The 15,724-nt window shown below is 55.3% G+C and overlaps 3 protein-coding genes across 3 annotated transcripts; 2 read left to right on the forward strand and 1 right to left on the reverse strand.

Moving 5' to 3' along the window:
• Positions 1-2,796: 2,796 nt before the first annotated feature.
• Positions 2,797-5,849, forward strand: LMH87_006512 (uncharacterized protein; the record flags this gene model as incomplete). Its single annotated transcript, XM_056204413.1, has 7 exons — positions 2,797-2,920; positions 2,989-3,546; positions 3,608-3,787; positions 3,839-4,383; positions 4,438-4,997; positions 5,051-5,515; positions 5,564-5,849. The coding sequence occupies 7 exons, from the start codon at positions 2,797-2,799 to the stop codon at positions 5,847-5,849; spliced, it is 2,718 nt and encodes a 905-aa protein (XP_056059772.1).
• A 4,388-nt stretch (positions 5,850-10,237) lies between these two features.
• Positions 10,238-12,109, forward strand: LMH87_006513 (uncharacterized protein; the record flags this gene model as incomplete). Its single annotated transcript, XM_056204414.1, has 1 exon — positions 10,238-12,109. The coding sequence occupies one exon, from the start codon at positions 10,238-10,240 to the stop codon at positions 12,107-12,109; it is 1,872 nt and encodes a 623-aa protein (XP_056059773.1).
• Positions 12,110-12,936: 827 nt separating this feature from the next.
• Positions 12,937-14,796, reverse strand: LMH87_006514 (uncharacterized protein; the record flags this gene model as incomplete). Its single annotated transcript, XM_056204415.1, has 1 exon — positions 12,937-14,796. One exon carries the CDS (start codon positions 14,794-14,796, stop codon positions 12,937-12,939), a length of 1,860 nt encoding a protein of 619 aa, XP_056059774.1.
• Between the last annotated feature and the right edge of the window lie 928 nt (positions 14,797-15,724).

The following is a 15,724-nucleotide window of genomic DNA, read 5'->3' on the forward strand; positions in this document are numbered from 1 at the left end:
CCCACCTGTGCTGCAGCAGAAGGCTTGACCTCTCTTGCGTCCTCGCCAGCGTCCTAGTAAAGCCAGCTGGCACTGGTATAGACCGAGTACTTGCCTAACGGTGCATCTTTTTTCGATCTGTTTATATAAACACTAAATCTCTCGAGACGGTTCGAACTAGTGTTGAAAAGGATTGCAGTCCTGCGTGAAAATCATCCGCAACCATCGTGGTGACCACCCGGCGCTGACACCGCTGCCGCCAGCTGGTTTGGCCGCTGGCCAGGACGCTTTTCTGGTCCAGCGATACCTCGTAGCGACTTTGGTGATGCCCTGTAGACCTTGTGAAACTGTGGCTTTGGAAGGCAGCGGCCATGTCTAGCGGCCAGGATGCCAGAGCCCAAAGCAGCCCCTGATCAGTGATTGGGCCTAGCGCCACGCTGTTCCTCGGTCGGACCCAGGAGTCTGCGAGGACTTGCTGGTCGTTCCAGTGGCTTCGGGGCATGCCCAGGAGGTGTAAATCTCAGCACGGTTACCCCTCACCTCACTCTGATCGCTAAGAGCGTGTCAGCATCATGGCTTGACACTGACTGTTACGTAGCAGGTCCTGTCCTGTCGTAGCACCGCCGGCGGCGCGCCGCGCCATGCCCAGCGGCGAGGTGAGGTGACCAGTGACCTCCAGGCACCCCTCAGCAGCCACAGCGTTCCTCTACGAGAGTAATCAAGGCGCCCCAAGCAGTCGCTTCTGCTGGAGAAGCCGTGAATTTCACCATATGCCTAAAAATAGGCAAGCAGGTTGCATCGTGGTCGCGGCCCGCCGCGACTGTTGGGCCATCGTGCCAGAGCATGGAGCCCTATATCGCCCAACAGCACCGCCCTCGGGGCCAACTGAAGAATTAGCATTTCCCAGCCATTGCCGCCGAGCATCACCTGGCCAGGCATGTTCCAGAGCTCTGGCTTGTAACGGCGTAGGTAGTTGGTATTGATCCCCTCAACTCGATGCCCAGCACAACTACCTAGCGTACCCTCGCCAATGCCAATGACAGGGTTTCCCGACTCTCTTGCATTCGTACGTAGCTAAGCAGAACAATTACAGCCAAACACCAAAGTTCTGCCAATCCGGCCACGACGCTTATTATTCAGTGGCAGTTGCACTACGTATATTAGTGAAATTCGTTGATGCTTTGTGCATATGACTTGACATTCCCTGTCTTGCATCTGTACTCGCGTCGTCACACGAATTAAATGTACCTCTGTAGATGCCAGTAGGGTAGCGTGTGCGCTCCAAGCCCACCAATCGTCCCCCTACCGTACTGTACTACAAGTTGAATATGGAGGACATGAGGAAGCATCACATCGAGCAATCAGTCGCTTCGCTCCACGTCTATTGGCGAGGGGCGGCCAGGGAGAGATATCGACTGCGCGGCACGTGTCTTCGAGAGACTGATCTGGTCTATGTGACAAGTTCCAGCACCTCACTGGGCTGCACTTGGCGGGGTAGAGAAGCCGTAGGAGATGTACCTCCAGAGACTGGCATGTATCTATCAATCCGCAGAGTGTAGCCGCGCATTATGCATGATTGTAAACTTCTTCAAGAAAGGAAAAAAAATATATCGACAACAACTCAACATCGAGTTTTTTCAATATCCCTTTGTCATGGAAAAGGGCTGCTCGTGAGGCGCAAGAGAAACACGTCGATGCCCTGTACGCGTCGCAGTGTAAACAAAGGGCCACAGGCAATGCCCCCGCTTTGCACCAGCCGGGCGGCGGCTAGAGGCCATCCGGGGCAGTGTGGCAGTCAAAGTTTGGCCAGGCCGTCTTTCAGCGCATGTCGGCCTGAGGCTGCACAGCTCGACCAGCGCACCTCCAGCAAGCGATTCTGGCCAGCGCCCCACTATGTCTATTGCGCCTGCAGCCCCCAGCTCTGTCAACAGTTTCAGGGTCTCAGCCTGCGTGTAGAATGACCAAGTCGTTTGGCAGAGGCAATTGGATGCATACCAAAACAATCAACGGCTGGAAACACGTCTAGCTGTCGATGTATCAAGTTTGGTCAAATTTTTTTTATTTTTTTTTTCGATTTTATTCTCATCGTCTTTGCGTCCGCTCTCGTCCAAAGACGATTACAGACGCAGGCCTAGGTACGCACTGATTCTACCGCACCTCCATGCCCTCGTATCATCGCCCGCACATCTCCATCTATCCCAGGCACCGCCTCCAGTTATTATGCTACTCAAACAGCCAAAGTATAAGGTTCACTTCTTTAGCGTCCCCCTGTCCTACTCCAGGCCTCCAAAACTTGCCCCAAACGGCCTAACACTCGGGCTCTAAATTCGCTCCAGCCACTCACAGCTCGTGCCCCTCGATTAGTGCCGTTGCTTGCCTGCGCCTCGAGCCACTATCTGCGGCGCTCTGAGCTTCACCGGTCTTTCGATTCCGCCTGTATGCCTGAAAATCTCGTCCTACCTGACTGAGCTAAAGCACTGTCTAGTACTAGTAGTACACTGTATGTAGTGATGGGCGTGCTTCCGCTGCGCTTTGCCGTGTGCAATGCCTCCAAAAAATAATTAGACACTGTGACTGACGTATGATCTCCCCACCAAGCACGAACCCCTCCTTGCTGGAGGCCCCCTCTTCCTCTTGTCTGATCTTCACTTTTCTCATTTCCCTCTTCCAATACTTCACTTATTCTTCTCCTACCCGTTCGTTGCATTCGACCAGATACTGCAATATTCATCGAGCTGGTCAGATTCCCGCACACTACAACTCCCATAGAATCATCGCATCGCCCAGAATACAGCTTATACAGTCTGCCCCATCACCATGACTAGCTTCCGATTCCCAGGTCTGCTGCTGGGTCTCGTCATCCTTGCCGCCTTGGCAAGCCCGGCCGCTGCTTTCGGTGCTGGAAACATCGCTTCTATTTCCAAGGTCGAAGGACAAAACTGTTAGTGGTCTCTTGTCCACTGCAATCGCCGTTTGCTCGCCTGGCTCAACTAACACGCTTTCAAACAGGGCGCCACGGTGATATTGAAGATGCACTGCTTTCCATCGTCATGGCACAAGCCTTCAACGGCAAAAAGTTCAGCAAGCTCATGGTGTCTCGTGTCTACTTTGGCAACTGGCTGCGCGACTACTCCCAGGCCATCGACGTCGGCACTGTCAAGACTGTTTCCGCCGAAGCAATCCGTTTGCTCCTCTGCGTTCTTGGCTTCATGACCTTTGGCTACGGCTCCGGCGAATTCGAAGTCACCGCCGATCGAGTCGGCTGCTACCGTCCCGAAGACCACATTGACAACCCCAAGGACTACGCCGACAACGTCGACGCCCGGGAGTATTACGAGCGCCTCCGAGGCCCTATCGACGAGAATGCCGAACTCTCCATCGACGAGCGCAATGGCATGAAGAAATATATTGCTTCTGAATCTGATAACATCATGACCTCGGCGAAGCATGTTCGCCAACTCTTCACCCGCTGCATCGAGCTTGGTCGTCGCTACAAGGAGAACAGTGATAAGACTGATCGCAATGAAGCGCTCCGCCTCATGGGCACTGGCCTGCACTGCTTGGAGGGTACGTTTGCAAAATTCGCCAGTGCATCATGTTACTCAACTTCGCTAACACGACTCTGTAGACTTTTTTGCCCACAGCAACTACACTGAACTTGCCCTCATCGAAATGGGCGAGCGTGACGTCTTCCCCCACTGTGGTACCAACACTAAAATCCAGCTCGACGGCGCGCAGGAATCTGTGTATCCTATTGTGACTGGCACTTTTGGTGGTGTCGACTTTCTGCACTCTGTTACCGGCGAAGGCTTGTGTTCCCGTTTACCACGGTTTAGAATTATCTGCTAATACGGCCCAGTGTCTGACAAGCTCACCCAAAACGAAATTGAGGAGCTTGAAGGAACGCTTGAGCAAAGCAAGCAGTCCGATACCAGCTTCCTTCGCGAACTCCTTGACAAGATCCCCGATGGCATCCTTGGTGGTGGGCAGGAAAAACAGAAAATCGACGAGATTCAGGAAAACGCCAATGCAGCCCAGATGCAAAACACTTCCGTCTCCCCGAGAGATCCCGAAGAATTCACCCTGTACGTCAAGAACATTTACGAGCAAATTATGCCTGCCATCAAGCTTCATGATGACATCATGAAGACCATTGACAATGCTATTGGCAAGATCCCCGTCCTGCCCAAGATTATCGAGCAGCTTGAAGAGCAGCTTACCCAATTTGTCTTCTCCATCATGGCTCCATTTATTGTTCCTTTAATTCGACAGATTCGCAACGAGCTGAAGACTGGCTCGGATGAGATTATTCAGAGCAGTCAGGACCAGCAGCATGTTGTTTTCAACGACGATAACAGCACTGACCCGACCCATTCCATGCTCTCCAAGGACCACTTTTCCAACGTGAGATTAACTCCAACTGTGCCCGCGGTGAAATGCAAGTGCTGACTTTACTAGATCCTGAACGAGATTGCCGGTCGAAGTGCCGCTATGACTGTCCATTGGGTGGTTCCACAGTTGATGGAGGCTATCGACGATAACAGCATCGATGTCAACCGTCTCTGTGATCGCCTCATTTACGGCGTCCTTCACCACCCTGCACAGAGAGGAATGGGCAATGACGGCGTCTCTGAGGCACGCCAGAAGATTTTTGAAAGTGTCAAGGAATGGTGGGGTCAAATGGGCGATGACCAGCGCAACGACTATCGTCAGAAGCTTTCTCGTGATGGTGTCTTTAAGGGTAACAACCACAAAGAGGGCGTTCACGATACTGGCCATGGGCATGGCTGTGGTGGGAAGCTTGAGATGCGTAAGCTTTATGGTGAGCCAGAGACTATGGAAACCAAGATTGCAAGTGCTGCGGCCACTGCCATTTTCTCAACGGCATCTGGCGTAGTTTCCGATATGGTGCAGCAGCAAACTGGTATACAAATGCCAGGCAAGCAGGAAGGCGAAGAATCGGGTGGTCTAAAGGGATTCATCAAGTCCATCTTTAGCACGGATGACAATGAGGGCAGGTACGAGTAGCCCTTTACACCCGGGCACCCCCGCAAGCTCTAATGAAACACAGCAGTGGCCGAACTGAGACTCGGCCGAGCCAGAGCTCGGGCAACTTTGGCGGTAGAAACGACCAAGGTCGACAGGAGTACGGAAGTAGCGGTGGTGACCAGTACGGTCGACAGGATAGTGGTCATCGACAGGACTCCAACTCCTATGGAAACTCTAGCCAGAGGAGAGACGATGACTATGGTGGCAGAAGACATGACAACGACAACCGGCGAGACGACAGCTACGGCGGTGGGAACGACAGTAGCTATGGTGGTGGCAGCGGCAACAGTGGATATGGTGGGCGCCAACAAGAGAGCCATGGCGGTAGAAGCGACAGTGGCTACAGCGGCAGACAAGAGAGCAGCTATGGTGGACGGCAGGAGAGCAGCTATGGCGGTAGAGAGGAGAGCTATGGTGGACGACAAGAAAGCAGTTATGGCGGCAGGGAGGAGAGCCACGGTAGCAGACAGGATAGCTATGGTGGCAGGCAAGAGAGCAGCTATGGTGGTGGCAGAGAGGAGAGCTATGGTGGCAGGCAGGAGACTAGCTATGGCCAAAGCAGCGGATATGGTTCGCGCCGCGACGATAACTACGGCGGAAACGAGAGTAGCTACGGTGGTCGTGGTGATGACAGCTACGGCGGTGGCAACGAGGGTGGCTATGGTGGCCGCAGTGAGGGAAGGCACGGCGGCAACAGTGGCGGAGATGAATATGGCAGACAGGACGAATACGGTCGACAGGACGAGTCCGGTCGACGAGAGCATGGTGGATCTGGTCGCCATGGCCGCAAAGATGATGAATATGGCAACGAACGATACTAATCGGATGCCATTCATCCTGGATGTGCTACTGCATTGGTACGGATAAAGATTAGCTATGAAAGAGTCTAGCCACTTTTCTCGTTTTTTTGTTTTTCTTATATAGCAAACACCAAATTGAATTGTTCAGCCCGGATTGGTGCATGGAACATGCGAAACTTGCTGGAAATGCCGTGGCTCGTGGCGACGCGTGTAGAGAGACGCGTCACAATCGCAGCCTACCCTGCACAGGTTTCAAGAGATAAAAAATCACCAGCGGCAGCGTAGTATCGGCAATTCTATATATTTTTTCGGGCGTTTTGGGGTCTCGTTCATTCGGATATACTTCTGGGTGGTTTATTGTACGCGATTCTCCCATAATATTGTGTTTTATGAGAGTGAAGTATGAACTGTCAGAACATGCCTCCACATTAGTACCAACCATAGACCACTTCCATGCCGTTGAGGGCATGAACAAATGAGCAGATCAAGCACGTGACGTAAGGTACAGGGTACAGGACTGGGAAACTACGAAGAATACAATGTATTCGCGCAAACTGCGATGACAACAATGTTTCGCTGACAAGGCAAGACACGGCGTTGCAACCCCAAGAGCATCGGCGTACGAAGTAGTCAGATGCAGGCCGAGTTGCGCAAGGCCGTTCTCCCCCAGAGCCAAGCCAGCCACGGGCGGCGAGAAGCGAATAAGAGGGGGGAGGGCGATTGGATCAGCCGGAGCCGACGGAAGAGCTGAGCCTGCATGAATTTCGAGTACAAGACATATCCGGGAATGAGTTGCGCGCCTTTTGCTGGCCGTTTTTGGGCATCAATCTGTGTGTGTGTGTGTTTGCCCAGCAGCCCAGCGTGGTCCAGCACCAGGCATTTCGCGGGCGACGATCAACTTCCCAAAGGTGAAGGGGCCGAGAAGCCAAGCCCACATCGATGACATATGACGCGCAGGGTCCTCTGATCGTTCAAGGGCCTTATTTCAGCTCATTTTCAAGTTTTTTATTTTTATTTTTTTAGGTCTGCAAATCGCGTGCCCGCTGGGGCCGATCGACGGGGTCCTTTTGCGAGGGATCACGGCGGCACGCGGGCGGGTGAGGGGTTTTTATGCATGCAGACTAATAATGAATGGAAAAGCTGCAGGGCGCCGCCAGTCTCGCTCTGCAAGGAGGCGGTTTGCTCTCTTTCTCTCCATTGTGAAATCGGTTGCACTATATGATGTTGGACAAGTCGAGCCATATTGTGGCTTGTTTAAGCGCTGTCCTTACATTCGCATCGGCTGGTACGAGGCTGTCGACTGGCACTAAAGTATCTGCATCCGTACGGAGTAATCTGTACCAGTAAACGAAGGGCAGGGAAAGGGACCATGTATTCGCAACGGCGGGCCTCCTATCCGTCCACTGTCTCGGGCTTTTGGGCGTGCTGTGATGTGCAGCCTGCAGACGAGGTACCCAGTCGTCCCGGTTTGGCGGCCATGATCAGCGTCCGCGTTACGTAGTGGGCGGCGGCGGCGCAACCCTGCCTGCCACCTGCTGATGGAACACGACGTTAATTCTACAGGGAATGAGGGTCCGAGAGAGCCACTTGACAGACACACCGAGTGTGGTGCAAGACGGGTGTAGGAAATGCTGGCAGTCACGGTACTCACCCCAGCGCCTTACGAGGAAGCAGAGATGAGCCAGAGTCGGCTGCGTAGCGCTACTGGTAGCGTGTCTCTGTGGACACGACATCCGGCGCGTTGTCACCGGAGTAGTTTATTAGGTCTCGTCTGTGGCTGGCTCGGCCGGGCTATCGCAGTGCATTATTCCCGCCTGGGCCTTTTTCCCTTGAACGTCCTTTGTCTATACTGCATGTTTTCCGTGACGACTTGACGGAGGACGCATCTTATTTCCCTAGCCGGTGAAATCTCGATCCGTCAGTCCCAGAGTGGGCAACGAGGCCAATCCTTGGGCGAGCTATTGAAATTGGGCGCTTCCAGACTGTCCATGCACCCCAGACAGACAGTAGCGTCGGTGGAAATACCAGTGGACTAGAGCAACATTGAGAGTCTGATTTAGTTAGTCGGTTAGCCACCGACTAACTTACTAAGTACACTTGTCAGACGGGCGAGTCGTGGATCTAGCGATGAGTTGCGAGAAGCAGTCGGGGAGCTGCCGAGATGGAGATTTCCGTTGGCCAAGTTGTGAGGAACGAGGTAGATGTGCCCCTAACCATGACCTTTAGTCGACGGCCGCTTCGTCTGCCGTTTGAATGGATACAGACAGAGAGATCGGGTGAGCTTGCACGGCATGACTCGATGACGCAAAGATGGGAGAGCCGGGAGCGGTAAAGGAAACTGCGGCCCGTGCATTAAGCTATAGTTTCACACCCGATGAACGCTGGCACTGAGCAGACGTGAAAGAAGGAAAGTATACCAGCGGTCAGCCACGGATTCAACAGCAAGTGTCTAGGAGACGATGGTGGAGCGGCCGTATTCTGACAGGAGGATACTGGAATGGCGTGGCAGCAGACTATTCAAACCAGTAGCGAACTAGCTAGGGAGCCGGGGAAGTGAAGACGATATCCCAGTACCAGTAGGCTGGCAGTTGGATGTGTGCAGCCCGTAAATTCATGGACTTGGGGGAGGAACCTGACAGTCTCGATGTGGGAGTGCTGCGGATGTGCCGTCTTCCGCTGCGCCAGCCACGCCAAGCCGGGAGCCCAACAGAGCGAGGACGGTATGGCATCGTGCCTAGGAATTATTATTACGGTACCAGTAAAATCGTTCGATCATGCTACGGGACGAGTTTGGAGGGCTCCTTTCTCCCCGAGCAAGGCTGGGGCTGTCGCGCGAGTGATGAGACCTTCCGGGCGGCGGGCGGCGGAGGCGGCGGAAGGCTAATGCAGGCGAGCGGACGGCGGGCTGGTATTTATGGAGGGCGTAAATGAGTAGTGCGTGGTATGAATAACTGCCTAGTGAAGAGGGTGAAGATGGGATTCAGGCAAGGCAAAGGGCCATGGAGGGCGAGTGAGTCGAGAGACGGCTGCGGTGGTGGTGTGGTTGTGTGGTTGAGATAGGCAATTGGCCGTTTGTCATGGATATCGGTATCGACCAGGGACAGACAGACTTGTGGTTGACCTGCTAATTGGGCACTAGGTTAGAGTGCCACAGTGCAGTTATTGGGGGGCCGCCACGGTGGAGCGGCCGCTGAGCCACGAATGCACCCGCTATCCGTACTGGTACAGTTGTGGTGCAATGGTATCAGCAAGGTAGGTACCCAAGGTAGGTGCCTAGGTGGCCCTGTGAACTTGAAGACTGGACAATAGGTACTCGGCACTAGGTGTTGAGGTATTACGCAACACCATGTTAAAACAACTACCAGTCGAGGATTAAAAAAAAGGCACAGACTAGCAGTCAACAGCTGTCATCTTCATCCTGCCCTCGCTGCTCCTTCTGGCCCGAGTCTAGATTTCGCTGCTCATGCTCATGCCCATGCCCATGCCCATGCCCACGCCCATGCTTCTTCTAGTGGTAGGTGTTAGGTACCTAGTGGGTGGTGGGTGGTGGGTGGTGGGTGCAGCAGACGAGTGGGCGGGTGGATGCCACCTGAGCGTACCTGGTACCTGCGAGTAAGGTGTTGCAGGCCGCGAGCGTAGGTACCTTTTCGATAGGCCCTGTCGTCGCCCTGCGCGCTGAACCGCCAACGCTGCGACAAGGCAAGGGCCGCTTGTACTTGGGTACCCTGGCGGGCGTGATGGCTGCTGCAGGTACCTGTACATGCATCTTGCCAGTGGTATTACTCTATTACTTACTACCTACGCTTCTTCTGGCCTGGTTCCTCTGTTTGTCTCTTGCCTCTGCTTCTTGTCTCTCTGCTGCTGCCCACGCCTCTCTGCCTACCTACCTACCCAGGTGGTTACCAGTACCGCCAGTACCGTACCGACGCCTCAACGCCTCCCCCGGCCGGGCCATTTCTGCTCCTCTCGCCTGCCATTAAACTCTTACTTGCGTCCTTCATCCCAACGTCGCCTCAACGTCGCTCGAAACGGCTTCTCGTTTTCGCTTTCCGTCGCCCTCCCCGCCGCTTCCTTTCGATTTCGTCATCCTGACCCCCCGAGTCATCCGCCCGACGGCCCTTTTCCTTACTCAAACGCACGACCCGCCCCTGCGTTCGCGACGTCTGCTTTGCTCTGCTCACGACATCCGCCACCACTCTTGCTCGCGCACAACGGCAGACAACCGCGCACACACGCCCCCCTCCCATTGCCGGCCCCCGTCGGTATACCTCTACCGACAATTCCCTCGCGACGACATACCCCGACGATATTGTCTCGACCCTTTGTTCGCTCGCCGCCGCCCTGCCACAGCGCCGCCGGTGCGCGCTCTATAATGCCCCCCGCCCAATGATTGGCATGTCACAGCCAGCATGTCTCTCGTAGGGCTCTACAACGGGGTGCTGCTCTTCAGCAACCCGTCCTGGAACGGCGCCAGCACCGTCCCTGCGTCGTTGATACGAAACATTACAGATGTCGCCCAGGATCTTGGCTACGAGCAGCACCTCAGAAAGAACCTCACCACCCTCTCCACCAACGGAGCCCAGACCCTCAACGGCGTCATACAAGGCCTCCTCTACGTCCCTGACATCTCCACCGTCGCCTCGTGCAACTCTCAGCAGTACGACTTCATCCCCCACAACGTCACTCGCCGGGCCCAGCTTCCGCCCGCAAACTACAACCTCATTGCCCTCGCCCCCTGGTTCAGCATAGATTGCGTCCAGGCCTACCTCGCCGCCGCCCGTTTGGATCCCATTCGCGGCTTCATCTTCTACAAACCAAACAACTCTACAGATAAACCTCAAGGTCCCGACTCCGCAGTATGGAATCTCGACGACGGCGGCGCCTGGAAGGAATCCAGGTTCCCCATCTTTGCCATCCCCGGTATCGAGGGCCAGCAGATGATGCATCAGCTGAGCCTCTATTCCGGAACTGCCGACACCGTTCCTCACGGCGCAGAAATCATGCAGCGTTATGGCACAAGCCAAACAGATTACGTCAGGATCTGGGCGCAACTCACCATGAAGGGCAGCGCGAGCCTGCCCTCGCTATGGGTCTATTTTCTCATTGTCATTGGCGCTCTCCTCTTCATCGTCGCCTCCGTCTCCCTCACCATGCATTTCATCCAGCGCCGCCGCCGCACTTCTTTGCGCAAGCGCGTCGAGTCTGGCGAAGTTGATCTTGAGGCCATGGGCATCAAGCGCTTAACCGTCCCCGCTTCCCATGTTAAGGATTTTGCACTATTTACTTACACTAGCCAACCCGAACTTGCTTACGACCTGTCCACACCCACGTCCGAAGACCCGTCCACTATGCGGTCCAACAAGGGCAAAAAGAAGCGCAGAAGCGACCGCCATAGCAACTCATCCGCCACCGTCATCTCAGACAGCGTCCAGACGTTGCGCAGTCAGCGCTCCGCCGTGACCGGAAAAGCCAATACAACCGCCACAAACTTCCAGCCTCAGTGCCACATTTGCCTTGTCGAGTTTGAAGATCGCCACAGCGTCATCCGCGAATTGCCTTGCCATCACATCTTCCACCCCATATGCATCGACGAGTTCCTTCTGCGCAATAGCTCCCTCTGCCCAATGTGCAAGCAATGCATGCTCCCACCAGGCTACAGCCCAAAGATTACCAACGCCATGGTCCGTCGCGAGCGCGCCCTGCGCAAGCTACGAGAACGGGTCGAATTTGACGATTCTTCTATCGAGTCTGGCGATGCCAAGTTTAAGGGCTGGGGCAAGCCGGGTTGGGGAAAGCGCTTTTTCCATTCGTCGTCCTCTTCTGAAGAGAGCCAGGATATCCAACTCGAGAAGCGACAAGCATCGCCGCCCGAACGACCCAGTGGAGACGAATCTCCCGGAAGGAGTGGAAATGGAAGCGATGACAGTGCTGGAAGTGGAAGCCCGATGGCTGCTGCGACAACAAACACGCCGACACCAGCAGCCGCGGCGGCGCCGCCTCCGCCACAACCTTCCGTTACGCAACCAGCTGCCTCTGCCCCGCCTCCGAAGAAAACGCGCGCGCGAAAGTCGAAAGCCCGACCCCTCCACGTACTGCCCACACAGCCCGAAGGTTCAGAGCTTCGAACAGGTTTCGCTGGCTTTGTTGGTCGCAGCAGTCCGTCCTCGTTTGCGCGTGAGCGCATGCGAGAGATTGCCAACCAAAACGCGCCATTTGACGACCCCGATCAATCACGTCCCAAATGGCGCCGCGCAGTCACCAAGGTCTTTCCAGGATTATGATACCATACAATATTGGGCTCGGCGTTTTTTACATTTTTTTATCAATCGGCGTTAGCACGCGACTACAACAAGGGAAAACAAAAGCATTGCGACGGCGTTTTTATACATGTGCATTCTCGGTTCTCTTTTTTTAATACTCACGACTTTACGAAGTGATGTTGGCTCAAACAACATCCACAGCGAATCGCACTTTTATTTCTCATCTATCTTCATCTCGGTCGATACCCACATTGTTGGAAGATGGGCTGGCTGCTGGTTTATATACTGTATACTGGTGACTTTGGTGGAACATTTTTCTGTCTTCAATCATTGAGCGGGAGCGAGGTTGTCCGCTGCTTGCCGTATCACGTGTTCTTATTTGGGCGCAACACGAGAGGATAAGATGGACTGTTGTTATATTGTCATATACGAATTGTTATATATTGAACCTATTACAATCAATCTGTGACCGCATTCCGGGGTAATTTTGTGAATGAAATTGACAACCGAGTACTGTAGCTTCACGGGAATACCATTTGTGCTTATGGCTTTACACAAACTGTGTGTAGCTACTTTTCTCTCTCTCTCTGACTTTGTAGGGAATGTGCCCAGACGCAAAGGAAAAGATGACCAAGGAAAATGTCATTGGACCAAAAAGAGACAAAAAGCAGCTGTATCCGTTTCCCGACGCCTTTAACATAAAAAATATCGACTCTAGCAACAAAAGGGAAAAAAAAAAGAGAAAAAGTGCCCAGTTCATTTCGTCTCATTCTCGTGTCACCCAATTCCAAACTGTATGAAAAAAAAAGCAAAGACTCTAGGAGCAAAGCCAAACAGACAAGAGGCACTCACGAACGCGGAGAATCGCCAATCAGTCTGTCCTGATCGTCCCGAACGCCTCCCTTCGCGAGCACTTCCCGGACGCGATCGTCCTCTGCGGCGCGAATGCGTCGTCTTGCCGCCTCGAGCCGCTCCACGCCGCGGTCAATCGTCTCGATGTGGATGGTGAGCGGGAGCGTGGCCACCTTCGCGCTCTCCGCGTCGCGGAGGACACCCGGCTCGGCGACGCGGTCGCGCAGGTCGCCGAGGCCGGCCTGGATGGCCTCGAGCTCGAGGACCAGCGCGCTGACCTGCATGACAGCCGTGGAGCGCTGCGCGTCGACCCGCCGGAGGAGGGTCAGCTGCTGGGACAGGTTGCTGAGGCGGCGGGCGTTGCCGCCGACGAGCGTCCACACGTTCCAGAGGATCTCGTCGCGACGCGAGGAGAGCGTGGCGGCGGAGCGCGAGGAGACTTCGTAGATGAGCGAGAGGTGGTCCTCGGCTATCGTGAGCAGGCGCAGAATGGCCTGCGCCTCGAGGATGAGGGCGGCGATGCGCTCCGAGACGAGCGTCGTGTGCTCCACGTACTTGTCGCGGAGGATTCGCTCGCTAAAGACTTGCTCCGCGGGCTGAAACGGCGAAAAGAGCCAGCCGGACCAGGTGGTCAGAGCGGCCGTGGAAGATGAGATGGCACCGTCGGAGGAGAGGGGTGCGAGCGAGTCTATGTAGCGCGCGGTCCAGCGATTGATGGTAATGACGGCGTCGACGGCCGAGCCGACGTGCGTGTTGAAGCGCTGCAGGTCGGCGGCGCTCTGGCGCGCCGTGTCAATGAAGCCGTCAAACTCAAACATGAGCTCGTCGCGCGCCTGGATGTCGCTGTGCTTGACGAGCGTGCGCAGGTCGCGCAGGCTCGCCTCCGAGCGCTTCATCTCGAGCGGCAGCGATGCGCCGTCGACACTCTTCTCCAGCACGTCCTCAAACTTGGCCTGCACGCCCATCAGGTCGTCAAACTCGACGGGGCTGGTGGGCATTTCCGGCTTGTCGCCGCCGAAGCGCGTGTCGGTGCAAAAGGGCAGGTTCAGGAGCGAGGCGCCGGGCACGCGGCAGATGGGCGACAGAGAAACGTAGATGGACCGTTGCAGCATGTTTTGTGTGATAATGATGGCACCGCAGGAGAGATAAACGGCGAGAAGGAGGGCAAGAGGCCGCTTGGCGTATTGAAAGGCGAGACCAACGACGGCCGCCGCCCATCGCGCGATGCCGCTTGAGAGGGACGGGATCGAGGACGCGTCGTCGCGTCGGTCTCGACGATGCGCTTCATACTCGTCATAGTCCGATCTCTGTCGCGCGCTTCGGCGCTTCACGGGAGTTGTGTCCTGCGAAGCATATCCACGTCGTCGCACGACGGTCGAATCGCCGGCGCCGCGCGGGCTGCTGCCTGGGCGAATTGTGCGGGAACTCTGGCCGGAGCCTCTGCGGTCGCTGCCAACGTCGAGCGTCGGCATTCTGAACTCCGGGTCGGGGGTACGATGGCTGTGCGCCTGGCGCAGACTGTTGAGGCTGCTGCTACCGACGACGGACGAGGGTATGCTCGGGCGGAATGGCTCGCGTAGAATCACGTTGTCGTCAGCCTGGTGCTTGACAAAGTCGCGGATGCTGTCTTGTGAGCCAAAGCTGGAGTTCGGCTGGCTCTGCGAGCTGCGCTGCTGGTGCTGCTGCTGCGAGGGTACGCCGGAGGAGGGCTGCTCGCTAGATAGAGGGGAGAGGATGTCGTCGTTGTCGTCTTCGGGCGTGGCCCCAGGCAAGAGGGAGGTGTCGAAGCTGTCGTTTTCGCCGTCGACCATGCGCCAAGAGTCTTCAACGGTAATCTGCCGTCTGCGCGAGGACATGGCGTCGCACAGAAGAGTATCCAGCAAACAGTAACCGGCGAGACCAGGTGAGTGTGGGGTGTGAGTGACCGACAAAAGCGAGACAAGAGGCTGAAGCGAGGGTGGCAAGGTTACTTCCGTTGTTGTTTTTCTTGCGTCTTCAAACGTCCAAGCTCAGAAGTAAGAAAGAAAAACAAAACAAAGGTTGCGCACAATGACCACCCTGCTTATGACTCGAGTCACGCGCCGCTGTTGGGAGGTGTTGGGCGCCGTTCACGGGAGGACAAGAAAGTTGAAGGTAAGTCGCGTATTGGTGTGAACGATCGGTAGGAATCTCCCGTATTAAGTGTCCAAATTCAAGTCCAGGCAGAAAGGCCGGCTTGTAGATGCATGAGTCACGGTATGAGTTGGCAGCCAGGGGGTTTTGTTTTTTGTTGACGCTAGGAACATGAGAAGGAAAGCTAGGCCAATGAGCAGAAGCAAGGCAGCAAAGAGGACCAGCGTCGCGATTGTTGATGGCTGGGTGGCGATTGATTGGTAACAGTGACGTCCTGATGCCTTGTCCCTGGGTGGGGGATTGGCCAGGCGCTAATCGAGACCAAGTGCCGGCGGCGGGGCCAGCCGGTAACCAAAGCGTGGGAAGGCAACTTAGACTGGAGTTGAGATGAGATGTTGCAGGTGCAAGCCGTTGGCGCAAGCTCGTAATGAGACTTTGAAGGCTATTGTGCCTATTTTGTGCTGATAGGAGACAGAAACGTAGATGTTTATTGGCTAAAAAAGAATCACCAGGCCTTGCGTGGAAGGATGACCAAAACGCCGCAACTGGCACATGACCCGTTGTCGAGTCTGCTCCGGCCGCCAGCTGGCAGCCCGACTGACGGCCCGGCGGCGCATGGCCCGTTTGTGGGGTGCAAACGGCGCCGCGACGTCGACAGAGCCTTGTCTGGTT

This window comes from Akanthomyces muscarius, chromosome 1 (assembly GCF_028009165.1).
Source record: "Akanthomyces muscarius strain Ve6 chromosome 1, whole genome shotgun sequence".
Taxonomy (NCBI): domain Eukaryota; kingdom Fungi; phylum Ascomycota; class Sordariomycetes; order Hypocreales; family Cordycipitaceae; genus Akanthomyces; species Akanthomyces muscarius.